Source organism: Sebastes fasciatus, chromosome 3 (genome assembly GCF_043250625.1).
Source record: "Sebastes fasciatus isolate fSebFas1 chromosome 3, fSebFas1.pri, whole genome shotgun sequence".
NCBI lineage: Eukaryota > Metazoa > Chordata > Actinopteri > Perciformes > Sebastidae > Sebastes > Sebastes fasciatus.
In genome coordinates, this window is record NC_133797.1 from 41846271 (window position 1) to 41873213 (window position 26943).

The following is a 26943-nucleotide window of genomic DNA, read 5'->3' on the forward strand; positions in this document are numbered from 1 at the left end:
CCTAGACCCCCTAGACCCCCCAGACCTCCCAGACCCCCTAGACCCTAGACCCCCTAGACCCCTTAGACCCCCCAGACCCCCTAGACCCTAGAACCCCTAGACCCCCCTAGACCCCCTAGACCCCCTAAACCCCTAGGAGAACATTTCTATTAAGTTGTTCCCTTGAGTTAGTAACTCGTTCCGGGAAGTTTGAGAGAGGATGCAGGGAGAGGATGCAGGGAGAGGAGGCAGGAAGAGGAGGCAGGGAGAGGAGGCAGGGAGAGGGGGCAGGGAGAGGAGGCAGGGAGAGGGGGCAGGGAGAGGAGGCAGGGAGAGGAGGCAGGGAGAGGAGGCAGGGAGAGGAGGCAGGGAGAGGAGGCAGGGAGAGGATGCAGGGAGAGGAGGCAGGGAGAGGAGGCAGGGAGAGGGGGCAGGGAGAGGGGACAGGGAGAGGGGACAGGGAGAGGGGACAGGGAGAGGGGGCAGGGAGAGGAGGCAGGGAGAGGAGGCAGGGAGAGGATGCAGGGAGAGGGGGCAGGGAGAGGAGGCAGGGAGAGGAGGCAGGGAGAGGAGGCAGGGAGAGGAGGCAGGGAGAGGGGGCAGGGAGAGGAGGCAGGGAGAAGAGGCAGGGAGAGGAGGCAGGGAGAGGAGGCAGGGAGAGGATGCAGGGAGAGGAGGCAGGGAGAGGATGCAGGGAGAGGAGGCAGGGAGAAGAGGCAGGGAGAGGAGGCAGGGAGAGGGGGCAGGGAGAGGGGACAGGGAGAGGGGGCAGGGAGAGGAGGCAGGGAGAGGAGGCAGGGAGAGGAGGCAGGGAGAGGATGCAGGGAGAGGAGGCAGGGAGAGGAGGCAGGGAGAGGGGGCAGGGAGAGGGGACAGGGAGAGGGGACAGGGAGAGGGGACAGGGAGAGGGGGCAGGGAGAGGAGGCAGGGAGAGGGGGCAGGGAGAGGAGGCAGGGAGAGGATGCAGGGAGAGGAGGCAGGGAGAGGATGCAGGGAGAGGAGGCAGGGAGAAGAGGCAGGGAGAGGAGGCAGGGAGAGGGGGCAGGGAGAGGGGACAGGGAGAGGGGGCAGGGAGAGGAGGCAGGGAGAGGAGGCAGGGAGAGGGGGCAGGGAGAGGGGGCAGGGAGAGGAGGCAGGGAGAGGAGGCAGGGAGAGGAGGCAGGGAGAAGAGGCAGGGAGAGGAGGCAGGGAGAGGGGGCAGGGAGAGGGGGCAGGGAGAGGAGGCAGGGAGAGGATGCAGGGAGAGGGGGCAGGGAGAGGAGGCAGGGAGAGGAGGCAGGGAGAGGAGGCAGGAAGAGGAGGCAGGGAGGATGCAGGGAGAGGAGGCAGGGAGAAGAGGCAGGGAGAGGGGGCAGGGAGAGGAGGCAGGGAGAGGAGGCAGGGAGAGGAGGCAGGAAGAGGAGGCAGGGAGGATGCAGGGAGAGGAGGCAGGGAGAAGAGGCAGGGAGAGGATGCAGGGAGAGGAGGCAGGGAGAGGGGGCAGGGAGAGGGGGCAGGGAGAGGAGGCAGGGAGAAGAGGCAGGGAGAGGGGGCAGGGAGAGGAGGCAGGGAGAGGAGGCAGGAAGAGGAGGCAGGGAGGATGCAGGGAGAGGAGGCAGGGAGAGGAGGCAGGGAGAAGAGGCAGGGAGAGGAGGCAGGGAGAGGAGGCAGGGAGAGGAGGCAGGGAGAAGAGGCAGGGAGAGGAGGCAGGGAGAGGAGGCAGGGAGAGGAGGCAGGGAGAAGAGGCAGGGAGAGGAGGCAGGGAGAGGAGGCAGGGAGAGGATGCAGGGAGAGGAGGCAGGGAGAGGAGGCAGGGAGAGGATGCAGGGAGAGGGTGCAGGGAGAGGAGGCAGGGAGAGGAGGCAGGGAGAGGAGGCAGGGAGAAGAGGCAGGGAGAGGATGCAGGGAGAGGAGGCAGGGAGAAGAGGCAGGGAGAGGATGCAGGGAGAGGAGGCAGGGAGAGGAGGCAGGGAGAAGAGGCAGGGAGAGGAGGCAGGAAGAGGAGGCAGGGAGGATGCAGGGAGAGGAGGCAGGGAGAGGAGGCAGGGAGAGGAGGCAGGGAGAGGATGCAGGGAGAGGAGGCAGGGAGAAGAGGCAGGGAGAGGAGGCAGGAAGAGGAGGCAGGGAGGATGCAGGGAGAGGAGGCAGGGAGAGGATGCAGGGAGAGGATGCAGGGAGAAGAGGCAGGGAGAGGATGCAGCGGGACAAAACAGACACGACTGTGTGGTGAATAAGGTCAAGTGCACTCTTTGGGGGAGAAAAGGCCTTTATGAAAAGGGCCGGCGTGCATTGTGGATGTGAAAGGAGTCACAGGGAGCGATCCAATGAGAAAGAGGGACAGCTCATGGTGAAAGTGCTGGAGGCTCAGCGATGATGTGGACGACAGATGGGACATGAAAGCTGGGATCATGTCAGCCGATCGGAGCTTGTCGGGTTGTTGTGACCAGAAACACAAGTCTTCAGTGTTTAAACCCCCCCGAGACCGTCAGGAAGGAGGTTAAATAACGCTCCAAAGTTGGACTACATTTTAGTGAGGAAAAACTGTCATGTCCATTTTCAAAGGGGTCCCTTGACCTCTGACCTCCAGATACAGTATGTGAATGAAAATGTCTCCAAATATCAAAAGTTTTTGATCCCAAATCACAACATGTCTTCTTCTATGGTGTTCCTGAAGGTCTTGGTGTCTTAATGTGGTATTCTGGAGGATTATTGATCATTCTTATCAATTCTCTAGTGGTAAAAAATGGTTAAATTTAGCACCAAATCTGTGGAACAAATGGTATCAACACAACAACTTATGAGACATAATAGAGCATGGAGAGGACCGTCATATACTTCTATCATCATGTTATAGACCCTGATACACTTTTACTATTGTGTAAAAGTGCTGAGCTGCATCTCAGATTAACCTTCAGGTACTCAGCTTTCAGATGATGTACACCACTTCTATGTGACATCTACTGTGGACCTGCTATCTCCCCCTAAAGACCCCCTGGACCTCCCTAAAGACCCCCTAAAGACCTCCTGGACCCCTAAAGAAGACTAGAACGGCTCTATTTTGGGTCCCAGAGTTAATATCTGATCTGAGTCCAAGTAACCAGTCTGAGTTTTAATCATCGATATGTGAAAAAGTAATAACAAAACACTGTTTTTGGTTAGAATTTAAATTTTAAGGTTGATTCTTTGGCTGATGAAGCTACAGTGGTGCAGGTTGTACTGAATAACAACAGGATTCAATAGACAATAGCTTACATACCAAACATGTTTGAGCCAGGCGGTGGTGGAATGTAACTACGTTCACTCTATTGTACTTAAGTACAAATTTGAGGTGCTTGTACTTGAGTCTTTTATTTTCATGTAACTTTCTACTTCTCCTCCATTACTTCTTAAAAGGAAATATTCTACTTTTTACTCCACTACATTTATCTGACGGCTTTTTTTACTCGTACAAAACATACAAAGAACTTATAAAGAATGATCTTTTGTTATACAGTTTATACAAGTACAGCTGAAACAGTTAGTGGATTAATAGATTAGATACTTGACAGTAATAGTTTATATACATTTTAAAATTCAAATTAAAAAATGTTTTACAAAAACGCCATAAACCACTAATAAAAAAATGGGAAAATAAGTTGCCCTTTTAAATGCCTGATTAAAACCTGTATTCTGTTATTTATTTCTATTTTTAAACTGCATTTTCAAATAGAATTTTAAATTTCATTATTTATTCATGAATGAATTAATGTATTTTTACATGATGTACTTATTGACTGTTTTATGGTATTTTTGTAAATCCCTTTTTAATTTGAACTATTTATTGATGGATTATTATTATTATTTTTATAATTCTTCTTTTTATTGCCAATTCAAATGTCAAATAATTAAAGGGACTGTTTGTAACTTTTTAAGTGCATAAATGTACCGGGTTGGGACACATGCGCGCTTGCGTGGGGCTGAAGTCTCTCCTCCTCTACCTGCTTGCCTTCACTGACACAGCGCGCGCGTTCTTGCGTTCTCGCTGTCTCTCTCCACCTCTCACGTGCATGCTGCTCACTCCACACTGCAGAAGAGTTAGTTTAGCTCTGAGAATATCTAGTGAATGTTCAGTGGACGTTTGTGCAGAAATAACTGCTGCAGCTCCTCCAGACCAACAGAGGTTTCCCGTGTCTTGTGAAGTGACGGGGCTCCGCAGAGAGAAACGTTATCGTCTCCGACCAAAACTCCGGCGTCTCCCCCGTTCCCTCCGGCCGCGGTCGGGAGGCTGAGGCGGGAAAAGCCAACACTAGGATCAGCATTGATTCATGGAGAGACCTTGGTCTGGTCAGCTAACATTACTGCCAAGCAGCTGAAATATAGAGTGATATTGTGCTTTTAGCTGACGTGTGTCGCCTCACTGTTTTGAGCGGTGCTCGTTCAGGTATATTTAGAGCGAGCAAGCGCGAGCCCGACAATGACTTTCGTTGACTTAACGGCCACAGGTGTCGCTGTTTACAAGCAATTCTGAAAGTTACAAATAGTCCCTTTAATGACTTTGTAATTTAGTCCATTTATTCATAGTTTAATAAATAAATTGTAAACAAATGTATTAATGCCTATTTTTATTGTTTAATTAGTTATTAATCAATTAAATGCTTTATTATTATTTCCGTGGCTTCTCTGGTCCTCCATATATTCCAACATAACGGCTCCTCATAATGAACCAGGTTACAGTTTGAACAGGTCACACAGCAGCGACTCGATGCTCATTGATCAGCCCGGTTGTCACTCTGGTTCTGATCGATCAGCCCCTCAATAATCACATTGGTGGATCAGGCCGTCTGTGACGCGTCTCTTGGCTCTCATAGAGCCCTCGCTTCTCCTCGGCTTTCCCTTCAGGCACCGCCCCCCGCCGAGCACAATCTCGACATCCCATTGGTCGAGCCGTCATCCATCGAACTACGTACAAAAATGTCGCACCGTGATTGGCCGAGTTGAATTTCACTCACGCGGACAGCTGAAGCCGATTGGTCGGCGCGCCTGTCGCTCACCACTCTGTTGTGCGCTGATTGGTTCAACAGCTTGGGGGCGGGTTCTCCGCGGGGCTCGGTCTTCACGGCTCACGGAGAGCGAATGTCGTCATGAGCGGTGGGTAGGAATTACAACATTAGTGTTTCTATATCTCTATATATTCACATTGTTCTGCGCTAAACGGTATGATGCAGTGCACAGAACAGAGATGCACTTTATGCGCTATGAAGCAGAGTGGTTTAGACGGACTCGAGCTGTTGAGTGAAGCAAAATAAGCAAAACACTTCCGGAGAAGAGAAGAGAGGCTGAAACGATATCACACACACACACACTGGAGGAGCTAGGCTAGGCAAGGCTAGCTGCTAGTTAGCTCCGTGCTAGCTGCTGGTTAGCTCCGTGCTAGCTGCTGGTTAGCTCCGTGCTAGCTGCTGGTTAGCTCCGTGCTAGCTGCTGGTTAGCTCCGTGCTAGCTGCTGGTTAGCTCCGTGCTAGCTGCTGGTTAGCTCTGTGCTAGCTGCTGGTTAGCTCCGTGCTAGCTGCTGGTTAGCTCCGTGCTAGCTGCTGGTTAGCTCTGTGCTAGCTGCTGGTTAGCTCTGTGCTAGCTGCTGGTTAGCTCTATTTTAGCTGCTGGTTAGCTCCGTGCTAGCTGCTGGTTAGCTCCGTGCTAGCTGCTGGTTAGCTCTGTGCTAGCTGCTAGTTAGCTCCGTGCTAGCTGCTAGTTAGCTCTGTGCTAGCTGCTGGTTAGCTCTGTGCTAGCTGCTAGTTAGCTCTGTGCTAGCTGCTAGTTAGCTCTGTGCTAGCTGCTGGTTAGCTCTGTGCTAGCTGCTAGTTAGCTCCGTGCTAGCTGCTGGTTAGCTCTGTGCTAGCTGCTAGTTAGCTCTATTTTAGCTGCTGGTTAGCTCCGTGCTAGCTGCTAGTTAGCTACTGGCTAGCTTCGTGCTAGCTCCATGCTAGCTCAGAGCTAGCTCGCCTGATATGTGGGTCTGCTAGCCGGGCTCCTCCACTTGCTCCCCGCTCCTCTGTTCCTCAATCCAACCCAGAGATGGAGCAGCTAACGGGCCATCCTGGCTAACTGAGCTGCACTCAGACCAAAGCAGCTTCAGATAGCTGCTAGCTTAAGCTGCTAGCTGACCACTTCAGTCAGTAGTACGAGTTAGCTTAGCTTAGCTAGCTACCGTTAGCTGGTTGTCCACAGCAGACCAACCCACCAGTGTGTGTCTGATGGCGGCTCTCTTCTGTTCTCTTCCCCCCTGTGTGTTTATATCTACTGGGTGTGTGATACTGTCAGCGGTGGAAGAAGTACCAGAGTAAAAGTACCATTACTGCAGTGTAAAGTACTTAATACAAGTAGAAGTCATGCATTCAAATTCTTACTTAAGTAAAAGTACATAAGTATCATTAAAATATACTTAAGGCTCCACAAGTGTGCAGAATGGCCCTCTATATTATATTACTGAATTATAATTATTAATGTGTTCATCACTTTAATGTTGCAGCTGGTAACTGTGGAGCTCTTTCTCTTCTCAGGTCGCACTGTTTGTGTGTTTGTGTTTATATTCACTAGGTGTGTGTGATACTGGCAGTGGTGGAAGAAGTACTCAGATATTTAACTAAAGTAAAAGTACCAATACTGCAGTGTAAAACACTTAATACAAGTAGAAGTCATGCATTCAAATTCTTACTTAAGTAAAAGTACATAAGTATTATCATTAAAATATACTTAAGGCTCCACAAGTGTGCAGAATGGCCCTCTATATTATATTACTGAATTATAATTATTAATGTGTTCAGCTGGTAAATGTGGAGCTAATTTCAACTACTTCATATACTGCTGGGTATCTTAATCCATAATAAGACATCCTAATTTATTAGTTGATTTATAGTTTCTATTAATAATCCGCAACTAACTAAAGTAATTAAATAAACATAGGGGAGTAAAAGGTACAATATTTACCTCTGAGATTAAGTGGAGTAGAATTATAAAGTAGAATACTCAAGAGGTAAATATTGTACTTTTTACTCTACATTTATCTGACAGTTTAAATTACTTCACAGATTACAGTTTTTTAATCCCAGGTATCTCCAGATGTGTTGATGTTGAATGTTTGTGATAAACTAAAGGAAGAAGTGTTCCTTTATGTGGTGAGAACATCCTCCCAACATCCTTCAGACCTAATTTGTACATTAACAGGAATGTAGCACAGCGTGGAAGAGAAAGCAGCGCTCTGTTTATTTAAATGTGAAAGTGCAATAAAAATGTTGTCCATAAAATGAATGAATAATCGTGATAATAATCATGATCTCAAATAATCATGATTATCATTTTAGCCATAATCGTGCAGCCCTACCTTAAACATCTGCAGCAGTAATACTGATCCACAAACATCAGATATTATAGTAAAACACTGACATTTTACTTCACAATGAGTACTTTTACTTTTAATACTTTTAAGTAAATATTGCTGCTAATACTTGCATTTTTTTTCACTTAACTAAGGTTTTGAATGTAGGACTTTTACTTGTAGTGGGTTTTTTTTTCACAATGTGGTATTAGTACTTTTATTTAAGTAAAGGATCTGAATACTTCTTCCACCACTGCTAAATGGTATCTCAGCCAGGAGAGATTAGTGGCTCAGCAGGACGTGGTCTGCCCCGAGTGAAAGTTTGTGGCACCATGATCCACAGCTGAATATATATATATATATATATATATAAAATACAAAATACTTTCTCTTAATGAAGCTGTAACAGAGGAAACAGTTCCTGTTTGTCTGCTGATCAGCAGCCACAACACGCCGTTGTTTATTTCCTGTCAGGGTAAAGTTCAGCGTTGACAGACGAAGTGGCAGAATTAGCCCGTTTAATATTGTGCATAAGAGTCTTTTGTATTTAAGACAACTCCCATATATTCTGAATTATCTGTATTTGACTGTGGTTGTAATGAAGCCCCAGTGTGTGCCTTTCATTTATTACTATTACATGATATTATTACATTAGAGTCACGGAGCTGAGCATATGTTTTACTGCAAAAGAAATACAATCTTTAACAACCATTCAAAGATGAAATATTCTGTCCAACGCACGATTAAAACGAGATGATTTTTAAACTGGTTTCTATTCCAAACAAAGATGGGAGCTGAAAGTGACATGTCGTAGCACAGTTTGCACAAAGCAAAGCAAACTGTAAATGTTTTATTATCAGTTATATTTATCTATAATTATGTTACTTTCTATATATTCATACAAAACAACACATCCATATTATTCTTGTGGTGTTCAAGACGAGCAAGGAGACATGCTATTTCCTGCTAAATCTTTTTTTTAATCCTGCTGCAGACATTATTTTTTTATTCAGTTTGTTAGAAGAGTCTTTGAGGAAACATTTAACAGTTGAAAAATGTAATGCAATCATGAAATCAGCGTCTCTTGCAGTTAGAGAAGTTCTGTGGTGAATCAGTGCTTTCCCAGCATCCTTTGCACCTCTCACTAGTATTGTTGGTCGCCAGAGCGGCGCTCTGTGGCTGTCATGTGGTTACGTGTCACCTGCTGTTTGATTTCAAGTGTTTGCCAGCTGACGTGAGCTGAAGTTAAATGTACTCAAAATACTGCAAACATTATTATTTCAGCTTGTTTACACGTTCATGAATGATGACAGATGTTGAGTTAAACCTGTAAAGCTCCTCTTCACTCACCGCGAGGTCGGGCGCAGAGCCTTGCAGGTATAATATTAGGGCCGGGACGATTCACCAATCTCCAGATTAGATACCATCACGATACTTGGGTGCCGATTCCATAAGTATTACGATTCGATATTGCGATTTATTTTGATTGTTAACTTTTTTACCTCTAGACAATGAAGGGAACAAGTTGAATCATACACTTCTAGGGACTTTTTCTTTGTAAAATCTCTAAATGAATCCAGTAAAAATGTTTGTTTTTCAGCATGTATGTAGTCAGAGATGTCCTGAAGTCAAATATATCAGGATCATTGTCAGGAATTATTGATTACATTTATTATCCAGCAACCCAAAACTCAAAGAATAAAGACACTTACCTCACAGATTAGTGGTATTTTCTTTTTAATTTATAATGTTTTATACTTCTGGTGAATATAATCCGTCAATCTTATTTCCATAGATGTATTTAGTATCTACAGTTCCCTTTGTTAACACCTTATTTTGAAAACCAGACGTAGTCCCACGTGTCTACTTCCTCTAACTTCTCCAAGGTGGTCTCTAGCTCTCCCGTCAGCTCCGTTCTCTTTATCCATCCATGGTCAGCTCCATCGGGGCCGTTTCAATGCAGAGAACATAAATGTCAGTATCTGGGTCCTCTACAGTCGTAGCGTCGGCCCATTTGACCACGGAGACGAGAGAGACGGCCGGCTCCACCACCACGTTACCACCATACCATAACGTTACCGCCTGACGATGACGTTTCCTGTCCGTGACAGAGTTAGCATGCAGCTTTAGCTCTGCTCTGTCTAGCGCTGCTTTTCCTGTCAATGTGTGAAACCCAAAGTGTTTCCATCCTTTACTGGATGTGTAGTGTTTACCATGCTGGATTTAACATGGGAGGGTGCAGGTCGTATCCACACTGACCCTCCAACGTTTTAGACTCTCTGAGGTTTGTTTTGGTTGGAACGGATATGACGTCACGTTACTCAGCAGACTACAACAATAAAAGCGGTAACTTCCTTCTACCTCCATATAGAACTCAAATGAAGCAAATATATTGATTCTGGTATTAAAACATCGATTTAGAAATCGTAAAAAAAAAAAAAAATCCTAATACATGAATGAATAAATTGTTTTTCCAACCCCTACTGCCCACTATCCATTTTTATTAACTTATCTCACAGTCACACTGATTACATTTTTTAATTTAAATTTAATAATGGTGTGTCTTATAGACGATATGTATCGATGTTTTCACTTTGCATTGATGATATTGGATATCGTTGATCATTGAATCGATATATTGATCCAGATCAATGTATCTACTGATCATTTGTGGAGCACTGCTGCATAAAGTCACAATGAAAACACAAACTGCCAACCTTTCAACTTGTCTTTTGCAATTTATTTCAGCGTATATTTTCAAAAGAAAAACTGTGGCTGTGTTTGTGTAGGAGCTGTATTGCAGTTGAGGCAGTAATGACCAGTGGAATAAATCCTCAGTGTACCACTTACCTCGGAGCAATTCTCCTCGACAGTAACCTATTTTATCCATTAGGCTGCTCCTCCAGATTTACCCTGCTCTTAAACTATTGGGCAGCCTGCCCTAAATGTACTTATGCTGACTGTCTTAACAGAAATATAATATGCTCAATAAATGTAGTCTTTTTCCTCACGTAATGAGGGCAGTCCAATAGTGCATCTCTTTGCTTAGAGAGCATCTCAGTTGTTTCTGGTAGTTTGATATTTGTTGGTCAAAGATTTTATGCATTTCAAGGGCCAAACTGTCATGGTCGGTCAGCTGACTTCATGAAAACATGTTTACTAGATGTTTCGTGAAAAGGATGTCAGTTAGTTTACATGAACTTTTGTACAAGATCCAAATGCTGCACTTGTTTTGAAAATGTTTGAGAATTTGTTGTCCTTGATTTTTAAAAAGTGTGATCATCATCTAGATTATAAAATCATCAAAATAAATCATTTTACCTGGTTCACGCAGTAGTACGTAATGTAATTAAACTTGGTAGGTTTATTACATTTGGAATACTGTAAAAAAGCTGTTTTAAAGGAGCATACTGGTGTTTTTACATCTACTTTTATTGCATTGATGCTGATTGTTGTCCAAAGCGTGATTTTATAGATTGTCAATTATTTTCCCCAAACAGCTGTAGGTTATGGTGTGAAAAATGAAGGCTACAGCCACACTCATTTGTTTTAAAACGCATAACTTTTGCTATGTTTACGCCTAGCGTCCACACTACTCCGACGTTTTTAAGCCCCTAAAACGGAGACGTTTGAAAACGCTGCTGGGGTCGCGTTTTAGTTTTAAAACTCCGGGGTTGTGTTTTAGTCTGGACGGACAGAAACGGAGACCTTTTGGAAAAACGATGACGCAGAGACGACCACGTTCGCTTCTTGATTGGGTCATATATAAGGCTGCACAATTAATCGAATATTAATCGCAATCAGGATTTTGGCTTCCCACAATTAAATGATCAACTGCGATATTGACGGTTAAAATGCTGCGGTCAGAGAAAAAACTGCTGCAAGACTATCAAATCAAGCGCTTCCTAGACTAACAGCCAGACAGATCACCGCCACCGCTCTGTCTGCGCTCAGCGTCTCCTCTCGAAGCTTCGATGATCAATGTCTTTCAGTTATCTAATTACTTGAGTTGCTCGAGGAATCGTTGCAGCCTTACCTCAAAGTCATGTTGCGGCATTTTGAGGCTGTTGTCTGCGTGCAAAAAATATCCGAATCTGAATATCTGAATCCCAATATTGAAAACCGAATAGCTGACCTCCCCACCGAACGAATATCTGAATAGTTGAATATTCGGGTCCAGCCATAGAAAGCAGTATTCTGTTGATTTAAATGTGAAAGTGCAATAAAAAATATGTTTGTCCCTAAAATCAATGAGTAATCTTTATAAATAATCGTGATCTCAATATTGATCAAAATAATCATGATTATAATTTTGGCCATGATCGCGCAGCCCGAGTCTTATCAGTCGTGACGCATCCTTCCCTGATTCGTCATCACGTGAATCTTTTCCGGAAGGAAAGAAACACCATCGGCCTAAATTTTTAATTCATTTCAACATGGATAACGAGTTCCAAGCGTTGCTGACCTTGTTGTCTCTGCTAGCAGCTGTTGTGCAGTTAAATTCTGCATTTTATAATGATACTACTGCCTACATACACAGGAGGGAAGATATTATTAGAGCGCTTTGCATCAATTCCCGTGTCCAGCGTGGTCTGAAAACGCAAAGTGCATTGAGTTAATGAAGTAAATTATAAAATAAAGAAAAAAACATTATAGAAGTCATGGTATTTATTGTAACACAAGACCTAGGCTATTTCAAACAATTTTCAAGTGTCTATAAGTTGATTTTCCTCTCGGAGTGTAATGAATACTGGGAAAATGCATTTGAAAATATAAAAAGAACACCGTAAGCTTTGGAAAATCAGTCAATGTATTTGTGACTTCTAAAAAGGGCTTAAAGGGACTATTTGTAACTTTCAGAAATGTCTTGTTAACAGCGACACCTGTGGCTGTGAAGTCAACGAAAGTCAACGTCCTGTTGCTGGCGCTTGTGCTCGCTCTACATAGACATGAAGGAGCATCACTCAACACAGTGAGGAGACACACGTCAGCTAAAAGCACAATATCACTCTATATTTCAGCTGCTTGGCAGTAATGTTAGCTGACCAGACGAAGGTCTCTCCATGAATCAATGCTGATACTGTGTTTGCTTCTCCTGCCTCAGCGCAGGCTGAGGCAGCGGGGCTCTGCAGCGAGAAACTCGTTTCCCTCCGCCCGCAGCCGGAGTGAACAGGGAGACACCGGCACCCGGTCAGTAACGAGACGATAACGTTTCTCTCTGCAGAGCCCCGTCACTTCACAAGACACGGGAAACCTCTGTTGGTCTGGAGGAGCTGCAGCAGTTATTTCTGCACAAACGTCCACTGTACATTCACTAGATATTCTCGGAGCTAAACTAACTCTTCTGCAGTGTGGAGTGAGCAGCATGCACGTGAGAGGTGGAGCGAGTACGCGAGAACGCGCGCTGTCTGAGTGAAGGCGAGCAGGCAGAGGAGCGGGGACGCCGGCCACACGTGAGCGCGCATATGCGAGCGTGCATGTGTCCCGACCCGCTACATTTATACGCTTAGAAAGTCACAAACAGTCCCTTTAAACATATAAAACTTCAGTTTGGTCTTTTAATGCTGAATTATAGAGGGAAACATATTTTATTGAAACCTCTGGTTATTCCTTATTGCTCCTAATTATACTCCACAATATAAGTGAATGCACTAATTAGTGTGATTAAGGGCCTACTCTGTGTAACTGCTGATGTTTAATGAAGATGATTAGAGCGAGACCCCAGCGAGAGATGTGTTTGTGTTCTGTAGGAACGTCCTGTGACGTCCTTGAACAGTCTAACCTGTGAAAGTAGAGACGCCTGAATGTGACTGTTGTGTTTGTGTGTGTTTCCTCCAGAACAACAGGACAGTATGGCCACCACTGTTGCTGTCAGTCCCAGTGAATACCTTCAGCCCTCCACCGCTTCCACACAAGTGAGTAACGGCCACGTGCCGCTTCCCGCTGCTGACGTCGTTATCTCCGTTAACCCACGATGAGTTCATGCCGCTGAACGCTGGAGGATCGTACTGAGAGACTGATTGTCCCATTTTAAATTCATCTTAACTTCTGTTTGTCAAAGCACAGTTATCATATCAATATCAAATCAATATCATTTTGACCTTTGGGAACAGTATGTGTAATAAAATAATCATCACTTATTGGCTTTTTTGTGCTTTCAACTGCATCTCATGGCTTTCTTCAGCTTTGACTGAAGATGTGGTTGAAAACACCAAAAGCTAGTAAGTAGATATTTGAGCTTAGGATATTTTGTGACTACTAAATATCACACCGGCGCCGAGATAGATAAGTGGTTGATGGTGTGCCGCTGTGGTTCAGAGTGGTAAGCCGGTCCCTGGAGCGGTGTGCCGCTGGTGTTCCTCCACCATCACCGTCTCCTAACGGCAGGCGCTGCTCGGCCACTGTCAGACTGTCAGACCAGCACCGGCTCCTGATATGTTTTCTGTCTTTATTAACAACATAACGCCGTAATTATAAATATATATAAAGTCATTTAATACACACCGATGTACCCTGAAGCTAACGATAGATAGAGCTAGCCTAAGCTAACATGGCTATTGTTAGCCTAGCCATCATAACCAGTCTGACTAATCAATAACAGAAACTTAGAGCCATCTAACCAAATAACACTTTTATTATTTTTGGCATGTTTAATAATAGAAGCTTTGCAGATGGAAACATCTACGACACCACGAGTCTGACATTGTTTATGAGCTCTGACCTTGTCTCTTTTGTCTCACCTTCTCTCTCCTTGTCTCACTTTGTCTCACCTTCTCTCACCTTCTCTCACCTTCTCTCCCTCTTCTCTCACCTTCTCTCACTTTGTCTCACCTTCTCTCTCACCTTCTTCTCTCACCTTCTCTCACTTTGTCTCACCTTCTCTCTCACCTTCTTCTCTCACCTTCTCTCTCCTTCTCTCACCTCGTCTCACCTTCTCTCTCTTCTCTCTCCTTCTCTCACCTCGTCTCACCTTCTCTCTCTTCTCTCTCTTCTCTCTCACCTTGCGGCTGGTGTTAATGCAGACTGTGTTGTGTTGTTGTGTCCCTGTAGGACACCCAGCCGTCTCCTCTGGCCCTCCTGGCTGCCACCTGTAGTAAAATCGGTCCTCCTGCCGCTCAGGTTCCGGTCACCTCTCCTCCGGCTCAGCCGCAGCCTCGCCGGCTCCTCCCCATAAAGCCGGCGCCGATCGCCCCCGCTCCGCCTAAAAACCTGGGTTTCCTGTCAGCCAAGGGCAATGTGATCCAGCTGCCCGCCGGCCTGGGCTCCACGGCGCCCGGCAGTCCCATCGTGCTCACCATCCAGCAGAGCCCGGCCCGCGCCAACACTTCGGCGCCCGCCAACATCCAGTACCAGATGATGCCGCAGATCCAGGGCGCCCAGACCATCCAGATGATGCCACAGGGAGGTCAGATCCAGCTCATACCGGGCACCAACCAGGCCATCATCACCACTCCCATGACCGTACCGGCTCCCAACGCCGCCACCGCTCCCGTCACGCCGCAGAAGACTGTAGCCATCAAGCCCTCCCCAAAGTCGCGCAAGCCAAACAACTCCGCTGCGAACATGGTGCAGCTGCCCGGCGGGCTCACGCTGCCGCTCCACGTGGCGACCGGAGAGGTGGGCGGGACTCAGTTCGTCACGGAGACGGCAGCCGCCCCTCCCACTCCGGGAAAGGGGCGACGGGGGAGGAAGAAGAAAGTGGTTCTGGCTGCGTATCCTCCTCCACAGGCTGCCTCTCCACCTCCCGAGCAGATGGAGACCATCCTGATAGAAGCTGGCGACAACATCATCCAGGTACGTCTGGAAGAAAAGCACTAACAGCAGCAGCATGCACACTTTCTGTTGTATTCCACTCACCCGTACTGCACCACAAATACCAAGCGTTGAACAATCTGAACATGTTTCTGCTCAAGATACCGTAGCTCACTTTATACAAACACAAGGTTCACTCTGTACCTGGGAACATGCACTGTCTCTGTGATAAAACACTCTAAACTCAAGGTTCATTCAGAGAGAATGTGTATTCAGCCAACAGTTATATGTTGATGGAGCTAATCGACTGTATTTCAGCCGAAGTCTGTGAGGTTTAGTTGAAAGCGCCGTAAAAAAGCTAGTAAGTGAACCCTGAATTTAGGATTTATTATGTTTTGGTTTGTTTTGTCTAGGGATGCACCGATACCAGTATCAGGTCCGATACTGTGCTCATGTACTCGTACTCGCAAAACGGCTCCGATACCACTTTACGGTGGTGCGCCTGACCCCGCTGGGCCGGGATCCCACCTCAGTCGGCGCGCACTGGCCCTCACTTACATTGGGGTTTTGCTTGCACCCTCTGACTCGCGCGTGCGTTAGACTCCTTGGTCCGTGTTTCGAGACAGGTCGGGTGGGTTGCCGACATCGCCGCAGACCCCTGGCGCCTTTCACGTGGGCCGAGCCCCGATCTGGCAGCACAACGTGGTCGGGGCGCACTGAGGACAGTCCGCGCCGGGAGCAGGGGGCTGTCCCTGGCGGGGAGAGAGGGCGCAGCGAGCTCTTTGTCCACAGTGCGGCGAGGTCCAAGCGGGGAGCGCTGTAAAGCCACCTTCGCCCCCCGTGCCTTTCCAAGCCGACCTAGAGCTGGTCGCGGCGCACCGCCTCGTATGCGGGACTACCCAGCCTGCCGTGTGTCGCTCACACCCTCCAGCTGGCTGTTAACGAGGGTCTTTTGGCACAGAGAAGTACTCGTATCGGTACTCGGTATCGGCGAGTACCCAAATGTAAGTACTTGTACTCGGTCTGAAAAAAAGTGGTATCAGTGCATCACTAGTTTTGTCCACAAACACAACGTTTTTTTCGCGTTTACGATGATATAAAACACTTTAATTAACCCCCTGAGACCCGCCTGTGGTCCCAACTGACTTTACTGTAGGTTCAGTTTTGGGGTTAGGGTGAAGACGCAGATATCAAACTGAAACTATAAAACCTAATGAATCCATTTGTACCTACGGTGTCTTGCTACCATGTCGGTAAGGAGGCCAAATAACGCTCCAAAATTGGGCTAAATTTTGGCGAGGAAAAACTGTCATGTCCATTTTCAAAGGGGTCCCTTGACCTCTGACCTCCAGATATGTGAATGAAAATGGGTTCTGCAAGTACCTTTCGTAGCTAGATTGACAACAAGAAGCTTTCTGAGCAGTTTAAGTGCTCGCCATCCAACCGACAAAAAATGCAAATCCAAATGTCAAAAATGTTTGATCCCAAATCACAGCATGTTTTTTTTCTGTGGTGTTCCTCAAGGTCTCTCCTGTCTCTGTGTCTGCAGGCGGGTAACAACCTCCTGATCGTGCAGAGTCCCGGGCAGCCGGCTATGGTGCAGCAGGTCCAGCTGGTCCAGTCCAAACCGGAGTCTCAGGTGGTTCAGATCCCCCAGCAGGCCTTAAAGGTGGTGCAGGCCGCCTCCGCCACGTTACCGCCCGTCCCACAGAGACAGTCGGTCCCCACCAGCCTGCAGATCACTCAGACAGAACCGACACCAACACAGGTAACTAACCCCGACCTCTGACCTCTGACTCCTTCGGGTTGGGTTACACACTTTACACAAAAATACAAAACACACACACACACAACAAACTGTGATGTTAATCACAACTTTCCGTTGTCTTCCCTCAGATCCTCTTCAAAACAGCGTCAGGTGAGTGGCAGTCTGTCCAGATACAGGACTCGGTCTCCCCGACGACGACCCCCACCACTTCGGTCGCCACCACCCCCACCACCTCGCCGCCGGCCGGCACCAAGAGGACGCTGGCGGGCGGACGGAAGGAACGGACTCTGGCAAAAATTGCTCCGGCGGGGGGGATGGCGGGGGGAATGATATCGTTGAACACGTCGCAGCTCTCCTCGGCGACGCAGGCGGTGCAGACGATCAGCATCAACGGCGTCCAAGTTCAGGGAGTTCCTGTCACCATCACCAACGCAGGGGGTGAGCTGATGTTGGTTGTTTATGACTAGAGAGGCCGGAAAGCACTAAATAGAAAGACACGTCAGATTGTTTTATAATGGAGGAGAATCACTTGATTTTCTCTGGAAAAGACAAAGAACACCACAGACTGGGACCGTTATAGTGTAATTAAGTGATACAGTTGAGATATACACTCACCGGCCACTTTATTAGGTACACCTTGCTAGTACCGGGTGGTCTTCATCTGCTTCAAGGTTGGACGTGTTGTGCGTTCAGAGATGGTATTCTGCATACCTTGGTTGTAACGAGTGGTTATTTGAGTTCCTGTTGCCTTTCTATCATCTCCAACCACTCTGCCCATTCTCCTCTGACCTCTGACATCAACAAGGCATTTCCGTCCACACAACCCCCGCTCACTGGATCTGTTCTCTTGTTGGGACCATTCTCTGTAAACCCTAGAGATGGTTGTGCGTGAAAATCCCAGTAGATCAGCAGTTTAATACTCAGACCAGCCCGTCTGGCACCAACAACCATGCCACATTCAAAGTCACTTAAATCCCCTTTCTTCCCCATTCTGATGCTCGGTTTGAACTTCAGCAAGTCGTCTTCACCACGTCTAGATGACGTAATGCATTGAGTTGCTGCCATGTGATTGGATGATTAGCTATTTGTGTTAACAAGCAATTGAACAGGTGTGCCTAATAAAGTGGCCGGTGAGTGTATATCTATATATAACCAGAAGTAAAACTAAAACACACAAACGGTGTAGGGCAGACAGTTTGGTCATCTTAAAGAACTACAACTGATGAAAACACAGTGTACAGTGTGTACATCTGCAGTGGTTTGAGATTATTCCAGCTGTGTGTCACGCCTCTTTTACGTCCTCGCTCCTCGAGATGCATTTTAGTAATTGAGATGTCCTTCAAGATGGAGCTTTGAGATCGATTTCCGGGTCACAAGCCGGAGGAACGAGGAGACACGAAATCAACTCTTTGCTGTCAAGTGTCTGCAGCATTATGTTAATATCAGCATTAATCATTAATTAGAACTTCAGTCCACTCTGACTCGGTCAGCTGGTCTCAGTAGATTTTTAGAGGATGTTGTCCGGAGCCCTGCTGTGTCTCTAGCTCTACAGTGTGTCTCTAGCTCCACAGCGTGTCTCTAGCTCTACAGTGTGTCTTTAGCTCTACAGCATGTCTCCAGCTCAACAGCGTGTCTCTAGCTCCACAGCGTGTCTCTAGCTCTACAGTGTGTCTCTAGCTCCACAGCGTGTCTCTAGCTCCACAGCGTGTCTCTAGCTCTACAGCGTGTCTCTAGCTCTACAGTGTGTCTCTAGCTCTACAGTGTGTCTTTAGCTCTACAGCATGTCTCCAGCTCAACAGTGTGTCTCTAGCTCCACAGCGTGTCTCTAGCTCTACAGTGTGTCTCTAGCTCTACAGTGTGTCTCTAGCTCTACAGTGTGTCTCTAGCTCTACAGTGTGTCTCTAGCTCTACAGTGTGTCTCTAGCTCTACAGTGTGTCTCTAGCTCTACAGTGTGTCTCCAGCTCAACAGTGTGTCTCTAGCTCTACAGTGTGTCTCTAGCTCTACAGTGTGTCTCTAGCTCTACAGTGTGTCTCTAGCTCTACAGTGTGTCTCCAGCTCAACAGTGTGTCTCTAGCTCTAGCTCTACAGTGTGTCTCTAGCTCTACAGTGTGTCTCTAGCTCTGCAGTGTGTCTCTAGCTCTACAGTGTGTCTCTAGCTCTACAGTGTGTCTCTAGCTCTACAGTGTGTCTCTAGCTCTACAGTGTGTCTCTAGCTCTAGCTCTACAGTGTGTCTCTAGCTCCACAGCGTGTCTCTAGCTCTACAGCGTGTCTCTAGCTCTACAGCGTGTCTCTAGCTCTACAGCGTGTCTCTAGCTCCACAGCGTGTCTCTAGCTCCACAGCGTGTCTCTAGCTCTACAGCGTGTCTCTAGCTCTACAGTGTGTCTCTAGCTCTAGCTCTACAGTGTGTCTCTAGCTCTACAGTGTGTCTCTAGCTCTGCAGTGTGTCTCTAGCTCTACAGTGTGTCTCTAGCTCTACAGTGTGTCTCTAGCTCTACAGTGTGTCTCTAGCTCTACAGTGTGTCTCTAGCTCTAGCTCTACAGTGTGTCTCTAGCTCTATAGCGTGTCTCTAGCTCTAGCTCTACAGTGTGTCTCTAGCTCTACAGCGTGTCTCTAGCTCTACAGTGTGTCTCTAGCTCTACAGTGTGTCTCTAGCTCTACAGCGTGTCTCTAGCTCTACAGTGTGTCTCTAGCTCTACAGTGTGTCTCTAGCTCTACAGTGTGTCTCTAGCTCTACAGTGTGTCTCTAGCTCTACAGTGTGTCTCTAGCTCTACAGTGTGTCTCTAGCTCTACAGTGTGTCTCTAGCTCTACAGTGTGTCTCTAGCTCTAGCTCTACAGTGTGTCTCTAGCTCTATAGCGTGTCTCTAGCTCTACAGTGTGTCTCTAGCTCTATAGCGTGTCTCTAGCTCTAGCTCTACAGTGTGTCTCTAGCTCTATAGCGTGTCTCTAGCTCTAGCTCTACAGTGTGTCTCTAGCTCTACTGTGTGTCTCTAGCTCTACAGCGTGTCTCTAGCTCTACAGCGTGTCTCTAGCTCTACAGTGTGTCTCTAGCTCTACAGTGTGTCTCTAGCTCTAGAGTGTGTCTCTAGCTCTACAGTGTGTCTCTAGCTCTACTGTGTGTCTCTAGCTCTAGCTCTACAGTGTGTCTCTAGCTCTACAGTGTGTCTCTAGCTCTAGAGTGTGTCTCTAGCTCTACAGTGTGTCTCTAGCTCTAGCTTTACAGTGTGTCTCTAGCTCTACAGTGTGTCTCTAGCTCTACTGTGTGTCTCTAGCTCTACTGTGTGTCTCTAGCTCTACAGCGTGTCTCTAGCTCTACAGCGTGTCTCTAGCTCTAGCTCTACAGTGTGTCTCTAGCTCTACAGTGTGTCTCTAGCTCTACTGTGTGTCTCTAGCTCTACAGTGTGTCTCTAGCTCTAGAGTGTGTCTCTAGCTCTACAGTGTGTCTCTAGCTCTAGCTTTACAGTGTGTCTCTAGCTCTACTGTGTGTCTCTAGCTCTACTGTGTATCTCTAGCTTTACAGTGTGTCTCTAGCTCTACTGTGTGTCTCTAGCTCTACTGTGTATCTCTAGCTCCACAGTGTGTCTCTAGCTCTACAGTGTGTCTCTAGCTCCACAGCGTGTCTCTAGCTCTACAGCGTGTCTCTAGCTCCACAGTGTGTCTCTAGCTCTACAGTGTGTCTTTAGCTCTACAGCATGTCTCCAGCTCAACAGCGTGTCTCTAGCTCTACAGTGTGTCTCCAGCTCAACAGTGTGTCTCTAGCTCCACAGCGTGTCTCTAGCTCCACAGCGTGTCTCTAGCTCCACAGCGTGTCTCTAGCTCCACAGCGTGTCTCTAGCTCCACAGTGTGTCTCCAGCTCAACAGTGTGTCTCTAGCTCCACAGCGTGTCTCTAGCTCCACAGCGTGTCTCTAGCTCCACAGCGTGTCTCTAGCTCCACAGCGTGTCTCTAGCTCTACAGCGTGTCTTTAGCTCTACAGCATGTCTCCAGCTCAACAGTGTGTCTCTAGCTCCACAGCGTGTCTCTAGCTCTACAGTGTGTCTCTAGCTCTACAGTGTGTCTCTAGCTCCACAGCGTGTCTCTAGCTCCACAGCGTGTCTCTAGCTCTACAGCGTGTCTCTAGCTCTACAGCGTGTCTCTAGCTCTACAGTGTGTCTTTAGCTCTACAGCATGTCTCCAGCTCAACAGCGTGTCTCTAGCTCTACAGCGTGTCTCTAGCTCTACAGTGTGTCTCTAGCTCTACAGTGTGTCTCCAGCTCAACAGTGTGTCTCTAGCTCCACAGCGTGTCTCTAGCTCCACAGCGTGTCTCTAGCTCCACAGCGTGTCTCTAGCTCCACAGCGTGTCTCTAGCTCTACAGTGTGTCTCTAGCTCCACAGCGTGTCTCTAGCTCTACAGTGTGTCTCTAGCTCTACAGCATGTCTCCAGCTCAACAGTGTGTCTCTAGCTCCACAGCGTGTCTCTAGCTCTACAGTGTGTCTCCAGCTCAACAGTGTGTCTCTAGCTCCACAGCGTGTCTCTAGCTCTACAGTGTGTCTCCAGCTCAACAGTGTGTCTCTAGCTCCACAGCGTGTCTCTAGCTCTACAGCGTGTCTCTAGCTCTACAGCGTGTCTCTAGCTCTACAGTGTGTCTCCAGCTCAACAGTGTGTCTCTAGCTCCACAGCGTGTCTCTAGCTCTACAGCGTGTCTCTAGCTCTACAGCGTGTCTCTAGCTCTACAGTGTGTCTCTAGCTCTAGCTCTACAGTGTGTCTCTAGCTCTACAGTGTGTCTCTAGCTCTGCAGTGTGTCTCTAGCTCTACAGTGTGTCTCTAGCTCTACAGTGTGTCTCTAGCTCTGCAGTGTGTCTCTAGCTCTAGCTCTACAGTGTGTCTCTAGCTCTACAGTGTGTCTCTAGCTCTGCAGTGTGTCTCTAGCTCTACAGTGTGTCTCTAGCTCTACAGTGTGTCTCTAGCTCTACAGTGTGTCTCTAGCTCTAGCTCTACAGTGTGTCTCTAGCTCTACAGTGTGTCTCTAGCTCTGCAGTGTGTCTCTAGCTCTACAGTGTGTCTCTAGCTCTACAGTGTGTCTCTAGCTCTACAGTGTGTCTCTAGCTCTACAGTGTGTCTCTAGCTCTGCAGTGTGTCTCTAGCTCTAGCTCTACAGTGTGTCTCTAGCTCTACAGTGTGTCTCTAGCTCTGCAGTGTGTCTCTAGCTCTACAGTGTGTCTCTAGCTCTACAGTGTGTCTCTAGCTCTGCAGTGTGTCTCTAGCTCTACAGTGTGTCTCTAGCTCTACAGTGTGTCTCTAGCTCTACAGTGTGTCTCTAGCTCTACAGTGTGTCTCTAGCTCTAGCTCTACAGTGTGTCTCTAGCTCTATAGCGTGTCTCTAGCTCTAGCTCTACAGTGTGTCTCTAGCTCTATAGCGTGTCTCTAGCTCTACAGTGTGTCTCTAGCTCTACAGTGTGTCTCTAGCTCTACAGTGTGTCTCTAGCTCTAGAGTGTGTCTCTAGCTCTACTGTGTGTCTCTAGCTCTACAGTGTGTCTCTAGCTCTACAGTGTGTCTCTAGCTCTAGAGTGTGTCTCTAGCTCTACAGTGTGTCTCTAGCTCTAGCTTTACAGTGTGTCTCTAGCTCTACAGTGTGTCTCTAGCTCTACTGTGTGTCTCTAGCTCTACTGTGTGTCTCTAGCTCTACAGCGTGTCTCTAGCTCTACAGCGTGTCTCTAGCTCTACAGCGTGTCTCTAGCTCTAGCTCTACAGTGTGTCTCTAGCTCTACAGTGTGTCTCTAGCTCTACTGTGTGTCTCTAGCTCTACAGTGTGTCTCTAGCTCTAGAGTGTGTCTCTAGCTCTACAGTGTGTCTCTAGCTCTAGCTTTACAGTGTGTCTCTAGCTCTACTGTGTGTCTCTAGCTCTACAGTGTGTCTCTAGCTCTACTGTGTGTCTCTAGCTTTACAGTGTGTCTCCAGCTCTACAGTGTGTCTCTAGCTCTAGCTCTACAGTGTGTCTCTAGCTCTAGAGTGTGTCTCTAGCTCTACAGTGTGTCTCTAGCTCTACAGTGTGTCTCTAGCTCTACAGCGTGTCTCTAGCTCTACAGCGTGTCTCTAGCTCTACTGTGTGTCTCTAGCTCTACAGTGTGTCTCTAGCTCTACTGTGTGTCTCTAGCTCTACAGTGTGTCTCTAGCTCTACAGTGTGTCTCTAGCTCTACAGCGTGTCTCTAGCTCTACAGTGTGTCTCTAGCTCTAGCTCTAGAGTGTGTCTCTAGCTCTACAGTGTGTCTCTAGCTTTACAGTGTGTCTCCAGCTCTACAGCGTGTCTCTAGCTCTACAGTGTGTCTCTAGCTTTACAGTGTGTCTCCAGCTCTACAGTGTGTCTCTAGCTCTACAGTGTGTCTCTAGCTCTAGCTCTACAGTGTGTCTCTAGCTCTAGAGTGTGTCTCTAGCTCTACAGTGTGTCTCTAGCTCTACAGTGTGTCTCTAGCTCTACAGCGTGTCTCTAGCTCTACAGCGTGTCTCTAGCTCTACTGTGTGTCTCTAGCTCTACAGTGTGTCTCTAGCTCTACTGTGTGTCTCTAGCTCTACAGTGTGTCTCTAGCTCTACAGTGTGTCTCTAGCTCTACAGCGTGTCTCTAGCTCTACAGTGTGTCTCTAGCTCTAGCTCTAGAGTGTGTCTCTAGCTCTACAGTGTGTCTCTAGGTCTACAGTGTGTCTCTAGCTCTACAGTGTGTCTCTAGCTCTACAGTGTGTCTCTAGCTCTAGCTCTAGAGTGTGTCTCTAGCTCTACAGTGTGTCTCTAGCTCTGCAGTGTGTCTCTAGCTTTGCAGTGTGTCTCTAGCTCTACAGTGTGTCTCTAGCTCTAGCTCTAGAGTGTGTCTCTAGCTCTACAGTGTGTCTCTAGCTCTGCAGTGTGTCTCTAGCTTTGCAGTGTGTCTCTAGCTCTACAGTGTGTCTCTAGCTCTAGCTCTAGAGTGTGTCTCTAGCTCTACAGTGTGTCTCTAGCTCTACAGCGTGTCTCTAGCTCTACAGCGTGTCTCTAGCTTTACAGTGTGTCTCTAGCTCTACAGTGTGTCTCTAGCTCTACAGTGTGTCTCTAGCTCTACAGTGTGTCTCCAGCTCTACAGTGTGTCTCTAGCTCTACAGTGTGTCTCCAGCTCTACAGTGTGTCTCTAGCTCTACAGTGTGTCTCTAGCTCTACAGTGTGTCTCTAGCTCTACTGTGTGTCTCTAGCTCTACAGTGTGTCTCTAGCTCTACAGTGTGTCTCTAGCTCTACAGTGTGTCTCTAGCTTTACAGTGTGTCTCTAGCTCTACAGTGTGTCTCTAGCTCTACAGTGTGTCTCTAGCTCTACAGTGTGTCTCTAGCTCTACAGTGTGTCTCTAGCTCTACAGTGTGTCTCTAGCTTTACAGCGTGTCTCTAGCTCCACAGCGTGTCTCTAGCTCTACAGTGTGTCTCTAGCTTTACAGTGTGTCTCTAGCTCTACAGTGTGTCTCTAGCTCAACAGTGTGTCTCTAGCTCTACAGTGTGTCTCTAGCTCTACAGTGTGTCTCTAGCTTTACAGCGTGTCTCTAGCTCCACAGCGTGTCTCTAGCTCTACAGTGTGTCTCTAGCTCTACAGTGTGTCTCTAGCTTTACAGCGTGTCTCTAGCTCCACAGCGTGTCTCTAGCTCTACAGTGTGTCTCTAGCTCTACAGTGTGTCTCTAGCTCTACAGTGTGTCTCTAGCTCTACAGTGTGTCTCTAGCTCAACAGTGTGTCTCTAGCTCTACAGTGTGTCTCTAGCTTTACAGCGTGTCTCTAGCTCCACAGTGTGTCTCTAGCTCTACTGTGTGTCTCTAGCTCTACAGTGTGTCTCTAGCTCTACAGTGTGTCTCTAGCTTTACAGCGTGTCTCTAGCTCCACAGCGTGTCTCTAGCTCTACAGTGTGTCTCTAGCTTTACAGTGTGTCTCTAGCTCTACAGTGTGTCTCTAGCTCAACAGTGTGTCTCTAGCTCTACAGTGTGTCTCTAGCTCAACAGTGTGTCTCTAGCTTTACAGCGTGTCTCTAGCTCTACAGTGTGTCTCTAGCTCTACAGTGTGTCTCTAGCTCAACAGTGTGTCTCTAGCTTTACAGCGTGTCTCTAGCTCCACAGCGTGTCTCTAGCTCTACAGTGTGTCTCTAGCTCTACAGTGTGTCTCTAGCTTTACAGTGTGTCTCTAGCTCTACAGCGTGTCTCTAGCTCTACAGTGTGTCTCTAGCTTTACAGCGTGTCTCTAGCTCTACAGCGTGTCTCTAGCTCTACTGTGTGTCTGTCAGGCCAGCAGCACCTGACGGTTCAGGCGATGCAGGGCGGAGGGCTCCAGCTGGCAGCGACGCCGGGCCAGCCGGCCCTCCAGGTGGACCAGACGCTGACCCTGGAGCTGCCCGGTCAGCCGGGAGAGAAGAAGCGACGCATGGCCTGCACCTGCCCCAACTGTAAAGACGCAGACAAGAGGTGAGTGTGTCCAGAGATGGACACACAATATTACAGTTTTAAATCAAATGGTGTTAGGTTTGAATGCTCAGCTCTACCTGTATATACCTACCTGTATATATCTATCTGTATATATCTATCTGTATATACCTACCTGTGTATATATATCTGACTGTGTGCGTGGACCCTGTGCAGGCCCGGCGAGGTGGGGAAGAGGAAGCACATCTGCCACGTCCCCGGCTGCGAGAAGACGTTCAGGAAAACGTCGCTGCTCAGAGCTCACGTCCGGCTGCACACCGGCGAGCGGCCCTTCGTCTGTAACTGGGTTTTCTGTGGGAAACGTTTCACACGCAGCGACGAGCTGCAGCGGCACGCCAGGACGCACACAGGTCTGTCTGCTGGAGACACTGAAACACACACACACACACGTGAACACACACTTTGTATAACGATATATAATATTGATTTATTATGTAAGTAAAAAATGTAATACAAATGATGATGTGATTGTAAGATTTGACATTATCAACATTTACAACGTCACTTTCTTTCTGTTTCTTCCCCCTCAGGAGACAAGCGCTTCGAGTGCAGCCAGTGTCAGAAACGCTTCATGAGGAGCGACCACCTGACGAAGCATTACAAGACTCACATAAACACCAAGAACCTGTGAGCTGCTGCCGGAGTGACAGAGCGTATCACGCAGACAAACTGTGAAACTAAAGACTGTGTTAGAGGACGGAGGGGCAGAGGGGAGCGTCTGTGATTCATCCCGTTAACGGGAAATACTCCAAAAAAAGTCCCCGTGTCCCCTCTCATCACTCCTCTAGGACACTGTGTAGCGTGCTGTACAAAGAAATCCTTCCTGGTGGACTTCAAACTGATCCAGCAAATTAAATAATAATAGTTTATCTTTGTCGTCTCTGGTCTGAGCGGAGGCCGCGACCAGCTCCGAACCGAACGGGTCAGACGACGAGACGGCGAGGCTTCACACGCAGACGCTCAACTCTGCTTACTTATTTATGAACTTCCGTCGGGGGACGAACGTACGCCGAATTATCCCGACGACAACGCCAAGACCACAGGACTCCAGTCACTCTCTTTTATTTTGGTTTTCTTCCCCCAAATCCTGCTTTTTTCATTTGTTTGTCGCGGAGCTTTCAAGCACCAAAAAAGGAACAAATTCAACTCCATTGTTTTGTAGATTTAACAGAAATCTGTTTTTGTTTTCAGGTCTTTGTGTTTTAGCAGATTTAAAACCCCCTCGAACCCAGAATAGTTGGGGACCATCACATCAAAACTCCCCTCACAAGACTTATGAAAACCTTTTAGAAGTTGACTATTTTTTTAAAGTGTGTATGCATACTATCATACATAATATTAATAATAAACTATTTATAACATTTTTCCATACAATTGTTAGAAATTGATTTACAAAGTAGTAGAGATGTGACGGTGAGGACATTTTCCCACCGGTTAATAATCTTTACAGGAAAAGATGACGGTCAACATGTGTAGCGCGCTGACTCTGATCTTTACTGTCGGGCGGCGATGTGTCTGGCCTCTCCGGTCCAGCTTTCACGGCAAGGCCGCAGGTTCACCTGGCGCCGTTCGTCACGCACACCGGCTGTGACCGCTCCGTCTTCCTTCCCATTACAGCATTGGGTTTAACAAAGCCTCCAGGAAGAGCGC

The 26943-nt window shown here is 47.5% G+C and overlaps 2 protein-coding genes across 2 annotated transcripts in view; both read left to right on the plus strand.

Annotated features, from left to right (window-relative positions):
* The window catches only part of LOC141765186 (ATP-binding cassette sub-family C member 10-like), a 90567-nt gene that overhangs the window by 42243 nt on the left and 21381 nt on the right, over positions 1-26943 (plus strand). The gene's annotated exons all lie outside the window — the stretch shown is intronic.
* On the plus strand, positions 4950-26660 carry sp2 (sp2 transcription factor). Its single transcript, XM_074631256.1, has 8 exons — positions 4950-5085; positions 13148-13224; positions 14360-15103; positions 16611-16829; positions 16958-17267; positions 25098-25275; positions 25450-25643; positions 25824-26660. Exons 1-8 carry the CDS (start codon positions 5079-5081, stop codon positions 25922-25924), a joined length of 1830 nt encoding a protein of 609 aa, XP_074487357.1. The 5' UTR covers positions 4950-5078; the 3' UTR covers positions 25925-26660.